The sequence below is a fragment of the Caretta caretta genome, chromosome 6 (assembly GCF_965140235.1).
Source record: "Caretta caretta isolate rCarCar2 chromosome 6, rCarCar1.hap1, whole genome shotgun sequence".
NCBI lineage: Eukaryota > Metazoa > Chordata > Testudines > Cheloniidae > Caretta > Caretta caretta.
The window spans coordinates 5,127,625-5,138,392 of NC_134211.1; the positions used below are offsets into that span (position 1 = coordinate 5,127,625).

Genomic DNA, 10,768 nt, shown 5'->3' on the forward strand with positions numbered 1-10,768 from the left:
GCTTGGATTCATGGGTTCTAGGCCCAGCTCTGGGAGAACATAAGAGCAGCCATACTGGGTCAGACCAAAGGTCCATCTAGCCCAGTGTCCTGTCTTCTGAGAGTGGCCAGTGCCAGGTGCCCCGGGGGAATGAACAGAACAGAGAATCATCAAGTGATCCATCCCCTGTCACCCATTCCCAGCTTCTGGCAAACAGAGGCTAGAGACTCCATCCTGGCTAATAGCCATTGATGGACCTATCCTCCATGAATTTATCTCATTCTTTTTGGAACCCTGTTATGGTCTTGGCCTTCACAACATCCTCTGGCAAGGAGTTCCACAGGTTGACTGTGAGTTGTGTGAAGAAATACTTCCTTTTATTTGTTTTAAACCTGCTGCCTATTCATTTCATTTGGTGATCCCTAGTTCTTGTGTTATAAGTAGTAACGAGCACTTCCTCATCTACTTTCTCTACACCAGTCATGATTTTATAGACCTCAATCATATCTCTCCTTAGCTGCCTCTTTTCCAAGCTGGAAAGTCCCAGTCTTATTAATCTCTCCTCAAAGGGAAGCTGTTCCATACCCCTCATCATTTTTGTTGCCCTTTTCTGAACCTTTTCCAATTCCAGTATATCTTTTTTGAGATGGGGCGACCACATCTGCACACAGTATTCAAGATGTGGGCATACCATGGATTTATATAGAGGCAACATGATATTTTCTGTCCTATTATCTATCCCTTTCTTAATTATTCCCAGCATTCTGTTCACTTTGGATGCCAGGGTTCTAGCCCCGGCTCTGGGAGGAGAGCAGGGTTTAGTGGTTAGAACAGCACAAAACCCTTTTTTTAAAGAAACAACAGAGCCTTTCCCATAGTACAGGGCTAATACCCTCTTTATTAAACGCTTCATCTGGAGTCAAACAGCCCTTCCATACCCCACCCGATTTAGAACAAGCAGGAGGTCTGGCCTTATGCCCCAGATAAAAGACAGGCAGACACAGTCCCATGTGCTAACAGTCCCTTGCTCACGCGTGTGATGAACTCTGATCCCTTTAGAACCTGCCCTCACTCAGTGACTCTCCAGAGGTGGAAAAACCAGCTCTGCTGGTGCCACCTGGCCCAGCCCTGGGGGTTCGGCTGACGTTAAGGAGCCAAGAGTGTCCTGCCAGACGTGTCACATTAGAGCCCATCGGCTTGACTCACGCCAGGACTGAAACCCGGCTGTTTCTGCGTGACACAGGTGTAAGGACGAGGGGAACGTTTCCCAGAGCACCCCTCTTCTGGGGCCAATCTGCCTCCTCCCACAATCCTTTGGGGACAACCACAGGCAAAGGGCTGCCAGGGCAGGTACCCTGAAAATAGCTTTGTGGGGAGGGGAAGTAGGGGGCAAAATCCAGTTCTACTGGGGTATCTGCCACCAAGTCACTATGACAACAGTGGCGGATCCCGTGCCCCCAAGTTCCCCTCCCGCCCTTGCATCTCTACACTTGGGAGTTGGCGAGGGTGGGGTTACCCAGCCTGGACCAGGCTCAGAAAGGCCCAGCAGAGCAGCCAGGGGGCCAGGAGATGAGCAGCTGCCCTGGAGCACAGCCCTTCCTCAGAGATTGGCTCCAGATCCACCCTCACGTCGCTCAGCTCCACTTCTGGGACAGTCTCCTTGATCCAGGCAGCATGGGCTGAGGCGCGGGTATAGACGCCGGGCCGGTTGGCGGCCCCACATGCATCCCCCCAGCTCACCACTCCGGCTAGCAGCCAGACACTACCCACTTTGCAGGAGAGGGGTCCCCCGGAGTCGCCCTGGAAAAATCAGGGTGGGAAGAGGGAGATTGGGAGCTTGTTAGGCTGCCCTAGGCGGTGTCGTGGTGACAGAACCAGGCCTGGGAACAGGGGTCGGGGAGCTGCCTACTGCTAGGGCCCTGATTCTCCCAGAGTGGGGCCCTGGGGGGGGTCAGAGCGAGGCTGGAGGCGTTGCGTGACCCCGGATGCCAGAGCGAGGCTCAGGGGCTGGCGTGAGCCTCGATCCCAGAGCGAGGCTTGGGAGAGGTTTGCAGGACCCTGTTGGCCAAAACTTAAGGTGTCTGCAGGACCGGAGGCAGAAATGACGTTGCCATGAACAGGGCTGCTGCCAGCTCGGTGCCCTGGTCGTGACAGAGCAGCACAACACAGGACACAAACGGGGACAATAAGGGGATGGGGCGGGAAACCAAGTCTTTGAAATCTTGGGACCATCCTGCTCAGTTTGGGAGGGGGGCAGGATGCCCCTGGACTGCCATCGGGGGTGGGGTCTCATGCTGAGCTGACCTTGAGAGTAGGGGCGCTATAGGGCAGGGAGTACATGAAGTAGCAGACAGAAGAACAGCAGGCTGGAAGCGAGGATGTGGGAGGTAGCGTGGTCCAGTGGCTTGTTGGGGGAGATTGGCCGGGGCCAGTCAGGATGGGGCTGGATGCCATCATAGGGGCCAGGCCGACTGGTGGTGTTGGGGCACAGCCCCTCCTCCGAGACTGGCTCCTGATTCACGCGCACGTCGCTCATCTCCACCGCCGGGATGATCTGTTTAATCCAGGCTGTGTGGGCCGAGGTGCGGGTGTAGATGCCAGGCCGGTTGGGGGACCCGCACGCGTCCCCCCAGCTCACCACCCCAGCTAACAGCCAGGCACTGCCCACACGGCAGGACAGGGGTCCCCCGGAGTCACCCTGGAAGAACAGGGTGGGGAGAGGGAAATGGCATTAGGAGGGGGATTGGTGGGTGAAGTGGGATACAACTGGCTGGTTACGACAAAGCTTAGCCATGGTGGGTGGAGCCTGGCAGAGTGGGGGTGGGGGCCTTGAGGTTAAAGGTCAAGGAGTGGCACCTAAGCCCAGAAGAGATAGGAAATCTACGGCCCAGTCATTGGGCCAGTGCTCATAGTACCCAGCGCTGACTCCCAGTAGCCCCACCCTTAGTGCCATGGACAGATGGACCCCCAGCACCCCGCTCACCTGGCAGGCGTCCTTCTTGCCCTCGGCGTAGCCCGCACACATCATGTCGTCCTGGATCACGTGGGTATCCGCTGGGTTGGCGTTGATCTTGTAGAGGCAGCGGCAGGTCTCCAGCCCAATCAGGGGCACCTCCAGCTGCTGCAGGGTTTTGGGACTGGGCAGGCTGACTGCATGGGGGGAAAGAAATCAGCCAAGTCCGGGTGGGCAGCTGACTCCTCACTCAGGTGGGGGGAAAGGGAGCCACCAGGGGGCGCTGTGGTGTGGGGAATGGGCCAAGAGACTCACTCCACAGCAGCCCAGGCTCTAAGCCAGGCTTAGTGGGGAGCGGGGAGTGATGTGAGTCCAGATCCCAGAGCGAGGTTCAGGGGGCTGGTCGGGCCCTAGAATCCTCCCTGCAGTGTCAACTGAACACACAATTCACCTGCACTTCCTCTCCAAAATTGTTGGCCGCTGTTATCCAGCTGCCCCACCCCAGACACAGCTGCATCCCCAGGTGCGACATCATTACCCAGCTGCCTCGCCCCAGAGGTGGCTGTGTTAACCCTTCACTCACCAGAAGTAAGCACATTCCCCCAGCCAGTCACAGTGCAGGTCATGCCGCTAGGGAAGCTGACGGAAGCGGACGGCAGGCAGATGGGGCGAATGCTACGCGTGTAGGAGATGGGCCTTTTCAATTTCACCAGCGCAAGGTCCCCGCCGGAGCCCTCATCCGTGTAGTCGGGGTTCTTGATGGCCTGCTCCACCCCAACCACCACGATGTCAGCCAGGAGGTTGGACAGCTGGAAGGCTCCGAGCGTCACCTCATAGTCGGCGATGGGGTTTTCCCTGCAAGGTAGGGGAGAGAGACATAGGCCTTCAGCAAGAAGAGAAGCCAGCACCTCAGGCTGCAGAAAGCTTCAACTAATGGGGAATCTCCCTTAGATAGCAGCAGTGTAGGGGCAAGGAAACATGCCATGCGGGGGCAGATTCTATGTTGTGGAGGGTAGAGGTACACACACACATTGGGAGTGGGGTCTAGTGGGTTAGAGTGGGACGGATATGGGAATCAGGACTCCTGGGTTCTGATTCTATCCTCGTTCTGGGAGGGGAGTCTAGGTGGTTAGAGATGCAGGGGTTGGGAGTCAGGACTCCTGGATTCTAACTCTGGTTCTGGTAGGAGAGTGGGGGCAGCTGGGAGTCTGTCCATAGAAACAGAGTCAAACAGATGTAGGGTCAGAAATGGATGGAAGATACAGGCTTCTCCTTACTAGCCCCCCTGACCCCGGTAACACTCAGAGCCTGGCCCAGCCCAGATGACCCCCTCCGTGCCCTGTACTTACGGTGGGAAGCAGTGTGCTGCGGTGATCACCCACTGGGGGGAAATGAGGGAGCCGCCACACACATGAACACTCTGAAAATTCAGGCTGACCTGCCAAGGCCACTGCCCGGCCTGCGCATCTGTGCCCCCCACAATCCGGCCCATGGAAACAGATCCACATGTTCCTGCAGGGGAGCAGAGCAGCAGCGAATGAACCAGAAACAGCCCCTTAGGCTAACCACTAGGTCCCACTCCTCTCTGAGAGCTGGGGATAGAACGCAGGAGTCCTGACTCCCCGCTCCCCCGCTCCATCCCACTAGACCCCACTCCCAGCTGGGAACAGAACCTGTGAAGCCCACGTTTCAGCCCCAAACATATTTTTGTTTGTTTTGGGGTTTTGGTTGCTCAGCTTGTCCACAAACACCTCTACATTTTCTGTCGAGAACAGACTTTTTTGAAGAAGAAAAAAAAAAAAAAGGTTTGTTGAAAACTCAATTTTTGCCATCAAAAAAGTTTGGAGACCCTCTTCACCACAACTTCCCAACACAGATGTAACCCAGACGAAGGGCGTGTCTACACTTGAAACGCTACAGTGGTGTAGACGCTACCTAGACCAATGGGAGAGTCTCTCCCATCGCTGTACTTAATCCACCCCCCCGAAAGGCAGCAGCTAGGTCAATGAAAGAATCCTTCTGTCGACGCAGTGCTGTCTATACCAGTGGTTGGGTCAGTTTAACTATGTCGCTCGGGGTGTGGATTTTTCACGTCCCTGGTGGAGGTAGCTGGGTGGACCTAACTTTTTAATGTAGACCTGACCCCTAAGGGAGGATAGATGTTCATTCCCTTTCCCCTCTGGGGGGCACCATCATTCCCGCTAGCGGCTGGCTCACATATGAGGTTAATGAGCCTACAATAGCTGCAAGTTAGCTTCACCCTTAGCTTCACTGGTAGCAGCTCATGCCTTAAACGCAGGAGATGGTGGGCTCAGATCCTCCTCCCATCACTATGGGGGCTGGTTATACTGAACACAAATATCCCCTAGAGATGCTGACACATGGCCACACAAATAACCACCGAGGAAAATGACACTGGCTGAAGACATGACTGAAGGGCGGGTTGTGGGAAAACGATCTGGAGGAGAAAAGCGACCAGCTGTCCATACGGGCCGCGTTCCGAGCCAGATCTTTACCTGATTGTCCGGAGGTCTCCTGTACACCTGTTCAGAGGAGGAAAAAAAGAGGCACCATCAGGAATGCATCCCAGGACAACATGCATCAGCCCCAGGGCCACTGAAATGAAGCATCTCAGGGATAATTGGGAAAGGGGCATCTCCATTTCCGGGATAGGGCCCACACAGTAGGCAATAATAAAGATATATAGCAATCAAGTCATAGCTAAGCTCTTCCTGCTAAATTTCACTCCCCTCCCAGAGCCAAGGGTAGAACCTAGGAGTCCGGACTCCGAGCCCACCGTGCTCTAACCCACTAGATACCTCTCCCAGAACCAGGGCTAGAATGCAGGAGTCCTAGCAGACGGAGGGAAGAGCGCCATCTTCTGAGCCGGGAAAACCAAGGCCCCTGGGTTTCTCCGAGCTGTCCACGTGATACAGCCGCGTCACTGCAGCCTGGCAGGGTTATTCCCTTTGGCCTTGTCTCTGTCTCCCAGCCCGTGCCACCTCCTTTCCCAGAAACTGCTCCCTGTTCAGAGGGAGGGCCCTGGTCTGCCAGCGTCATTCCAGATTCTTCCGCGAGTAGGCAAGTTGTCAGTTTCACTTCTCAAGGCTCTGCCTGACTCAGGGGAACGGGACACAGGGACTTTTCCCTCTACGGGGCGCTGGCTACTATCCAGCCCCAGGGCAGAGCAACTGACTGCCTCAAGGCAGTGGGGAATGGGACACGGGGCCTTTACCCTCTAGGGGGAGCCTGCTTGGACCCGTATTGCTCTAAAACCACCCAACCTGATGTCCCATTCGGTGAAGCGAATTTGACAGGTCTCAGCCCAGTTCCCAGCAGGCCACAAGAGCCAGCCTCAGCCAGGGGCTCGATGGGCCACATACACCCATCTTCTTCGCTCCCCACAGAGAGGGTGCTTTGGATTTAATATCACCTCAAGTGACCTGCATTAGCCTGGGACCCAGTCATGGACCAATAGGTATTTGTGGCTGTCTGTCCGCCCAACATTCCTCCAGCCTGTGCAGAGAGGCTAAATATAGAGCCAGACCTGCAGGACAGGTTACTTCGTTACTTCTTCTGCTAGAGGAACCTGAGCCAGCTTCAGAGACACTGGCAGGGGCAGTGGGAGCCTGGCTCAGCCCTGGGACAACATTAGACACGACCCAACCCAACCCACAGGCTGTACCTCCACTACGTTCTGTGCCGTTACCCCAGGGAGCCACAGCCTTGCACTGGGCATGGGGGCAAATCAGAAGGCTGGATTCTCTGTGTAACCCTAGGACGGGGGCCAGGCTCACACAGACCTTTGCTCACATACCTCAGCCATGGGAACATCTCCCATTCCCTGCTCCCTGTCCCGAGCCAGCCAGTTCCCCCTCCCTGGGGCCAGATCTGAGCCAGCACCCCCTAGAGAAGAAAGGCCTCCTGTCCCATCCCCTGCCCCCAAGACTCAGCCAGCCACAGGATGCACCCGATGAAGTGAGCTGTAGCTCACGAAAGCTTATGCTCAAATAAATTGGTTAGTCTCTAAGGTGCCACAAGTCCTCCTTTTCTTTTTGCCCCCACCCTGTGGCCGGATCAGAGTCACTGCCCCGTAGCGGGGCAAGGCCCGGTGGCCCATTCCCTGTTCCTGGCCACCCAGAGCCCTATTGCTTGCTGCATTCAGAACGAGGAGTAGACATAGCCTGCTGGGGGGTTGGAGGGGGAGGTCAGGTGTTCATGTCTGTAGTTTACAGCCCAGGTGCCACCCAAGCTGACCACAGACACTCACACAATGCAGGGGCTGATGGGCCATTTGCTGGTGTGCCTTGGGTTTCAGGGCCTTTCACACAGTGTCTGATTACAGACTAACACGGCTGTTCCTCTGAAACCTGATTACAGGGAGTTTCAGGTGAACCTTAGGGAGTTTCACAGTCTCCCAAATACTGTTTGTACAAGGAGACAAAGGGGACTGGCAGGCTCAGGAGGTCTGGCAATGGGGCCTTTCATCCATATCCCTCTGCTCCAACCCACTAGGCCCCACTCCCCTCCCCGTACTGGGAATAGAACCCAGGAGTCCTGACTGCTAGTCCCTCCTGCTCTAACCGTTAGAGTTCACTTCCTCCAAAAGAGCTGGGAACAGACCCCAGGAGCCCTGCTGGCTTCTGATTTCATGCAAACCTTTCCAGCCGGACAAAACCGTTTCCTAAATCAGGATTAACCATTCCCCCCCACACATACACACAAAAACCTGGATAACTCAGACCAGGGAAACCTGCCCTGCAGGAATGTACAAATCCTCAAACCAATCAACTGGCAGGTGCTTTTCACTCGCATCACACCCACCCACCACACAACGCCCACACATCCTGCAGAAATGCGCATACCCACTGCGTGACACACCCACCCACCCCTGTAACAGTACACAAATGTCACCGGACACACACACAGCGCATACCACACCTGTAACACAACCCAGGCATCACACATAGGAACACACCCCACTTCACCCCACCGCACATGGCTCACACCACGCGGGCATCACACAGACACCCACAACAACACCCACCCCACATACAGGATCACACAGACCCACTCACCCATAACCCCCCGCCCCACACACAGGTGATTTTCAGCCCCACGTTGCGCTCCTCCCCAGAACAATTTGCATAGTGGGGGTGCTGAGCGCCATTGAACTCTGTATATAATGGAAACCACTTGAAGCCAGGGGGTGCGGCAGCACAACCAGCACCCCTAGTTCCAGCATCTATGGCCCTGGGGCACCAAAGGGCGCCCCGAGACCCAGTCCCACCCAGGTCCCAGCCCCGCAGCGCCCTCGGAGGAGCTGGGACCTTGAGCTGGGAGACCGGGACAGACAGAGGGACTCGGAGAAGGAAGGAGCAAAGGAAAGAGGGGAGGGGGGAGAAAGAGATTTGGGGAGGGGGGAGAAAAAGATTTGGGGAGGGGCAGAAGGGGGGTTTGGGGAACCAGACAAGGGGGGTTTGGGGAGAGGCAGAAGGGGGGGGTTTGGGGAACCAGAGAAGGGGGGTTTGGGGAGAGGCAGAAGGGGGGGGTTTGGGGAACCAGAGAAGGGGGGTTTGGGGAGAGGCAGAAGGGGGGGGTTGGGGAACCAGAGAAGAGGGGTTTGGGGAACCAGAGAAGGGGGGGTTGGGGAGAGGCAGAAGGGGGGGTTTGGGGAACCAGAGAAGGGGGGTTTGGGGAGAGGCAGAGGGGGGGGTTTGGGGAACCAGAGAAGGGGGGTTTGGGGAGAGGCAGAAGGGGGGTTTGGGGAACCAGACAAGGGGGGGTTGGGGAGAGGCAGAAGGGGGAGGGAGGACAGGGGTCGAGCGGCCCCGCCCGCACTCACCCAGGCTGAGGAGGAGGCAGAGCAGCGCCCCCAGGGGCGCCCCCATCTCCTGGGCGGGCGGCGAGGGGTCCCGCCGGCGGAGCTGAGCGGCGGGCAGGTGCGCTGTCTCCACACGGGCGGGGACACTGGGACGCGGCGCTCGCTCCCTCCCCTTTTCACGGCGCCCCGTGCCAGGGAAGCGGCCCAACCTGCTGCTCCGGGATCCACCTCCCGCCCGGGCCCGCCCCCGGCCCCGCTCCGGCCGCTCGGTCACCGCCCCCCCGCTGTTATTGTAGGGTCTCCTCTTACACTGCACACATGGCTCAGTTGTAGGGTTTCTCTTTCCATTGCACTGTACATGCTTGTTATTGCAGGGTCTCTCCTTGCCCTGCTCTGTTATGGATACCTCAGTGGTTTGAGCATTGGGCTGCTAAACCCAGGGTTGGGAGTTCGATCCTTGAGGGGGCCATTTAGGGATCTGGGGCAAAAATTGGGGATCGGTCCTGCTTTGAGCAGGGGGTGGGACTAGATGACCTCCTGAGATCCCTTCCAACGCTGATATTCTATGATTGTAGGGTCTCCTCCTACACTGCACATATTGCTCACTTGTTGTAGGGTCTCATCCCATTGCACACACACACCCCCCCCCGTTATTGTAGGGTCTCCCCTTGCAGGGCACACACTGCCTTGATATTTGTAGGGTCTCTCAGTACCTTGCACACATTGCTCAGTAGTTGTAGGGTCTCTCATTCCGTTGCACATGCCACCTTGTTATTGTGGGGACTCCCATCAGACGCCTCTGTTATGGTAGGGTCTCTCGGTGAGTCCCGGGACATTCCTGGCTCTGTTTTCACGATCCATTAATGTGAGGCTGACTCACTCTCCTGGGCCGGAAGGGAAAAATTGTTTCCTGCCTTGATGCACGTGAGCCATGTCCCGCTCACCTCATCAGCACCCCAGGGCTGGGGCCCCGCTGCATGGGCAGGGTCACTACTGACAGGCCAGCCAGGCCCTCCATCCCCCTTCCACAGCCCTGCCAGGCTGCCTGGGGCGCTGGGCCCTTCGCACTGTGCTGGGGAGGGAGTGGGGGAAGCTGGGTGGGCGGGCGAATCGGGTGTGGAATGTAGCATGTATGTATGAACGGGATGCGTGTGTGACTGAGGGGTGTATGGATGAATGGGGGTGTGGATGAATGGGGGGGTGTGAATGCACTGTGTATGCATGAATGGTGTGTGTGTTTGTGAATGCAGTGTGTATGTATGAATGGAGGCTGAATGAAGTATGTATGTATGAATGGGATATCTGTGCGTGTGAATGCGTGTGTGTGTGTGTATGAATTGGATGTGTGTGTGTTTGAATGCAATGTGTATATATGAGTGGGTATGTGTGAATGCAGTGTGTGTGTATGAATTGGATTTGTGTGTGTCTGAATGCAGTGTGTGTGTATGAATGGTGTGAGTGAATGGGATATGTGTGAATGCAGTGTGTGTCTGAATGCAGTGTGTGTGTATGAATGGGATGTATGTGTGTTTGTGTATGAATGCAGTGTGTGCGTGTGAAATTGGATGTGTGTATGTGTGAATGAGGTGTGTGTGAATGCAGTGTGTGTGTGTATGAATTGGACGTGTGTGTGTGAATGCAGTGTGTGATATGAATGCAGTGTGTGTATGAATTGGACGTGTGTGTGTGAATGCAGTGTGTGATATGAATGCAGTGTGTGTATGAATTGGACGTGTGTGTGAATGCAGTGTGTGTGTGTATGAATTGGACGTGTGTGTGTGAATGCAGTGTGTGATATGAATGCAGTGTGTGTATGAATTGGACGTGTGTGTGAATGCAGTGTGTACGTATGAATGGGATGTGTGTGTGTGTGTGTGTGTGTGAATGCTGTGGGGGGGCGGGGGAGGAGCTGCTGGTGTCAGTGTGTATGCGATGTGTGCACTTCCTTTCCCAGGGCCCCTGGGCTGGGCGCAGGGAGGGAAGGTGCTAATTGGGCTCAGCAGGGGGTGGGT

General features: G+C 56.1%; 1 protein-coding gene across 4 annotated transcripts; it reads right to left on the reverse strand.

The window, feature by feature from the left end:
- Positions 1-847: 847 nt before the first annotated feature.
- PRSS8 (serine protease 8) lies at positions 848-9,620 on the reverse strand. Of its 4 annotated transcripts, XM_048853801.2 has the most exons (7): positions 9,470-9,620; positions 5,449-5,475; positions 4,282-4,444; positions 3,516-3,787; positions 2,963-3,129; positions 2,284-2,677; positions 1,692-1,779 (listed from the first exon to the last, which is right to left on the reverse strand). In XM_048853801.2, exons 1-6 carry the CDS (start codon positions 9,516-9,518, stop codon positions 2,300-2,302), a joined length of 1,056 nt encoding a protein of 351 aa, XP_048709758.2. In that variant the 5' UTR covers positions 9,519-9,620; the 3' UTR covers positions 1,692-1,779; positions 2,284-2,299. The 4 variants fall into 4 exon arrangements, with proteins under 4 accessions (XP_048709760.2, XP_048709757.2, XP_048709759.2 ...); XM_048853803.2 differs by lacking the exon at positions 2,284-2,677 and having other exon boundaries at positions 848-1,779; positions 9,470-9,616; XM_048853800.2 differs by having other exon boundaries at positions 1,689-2,677.
- Between the last annotated feature and the right edge of the window lie 1,148 nt (positions 9,621-10,768).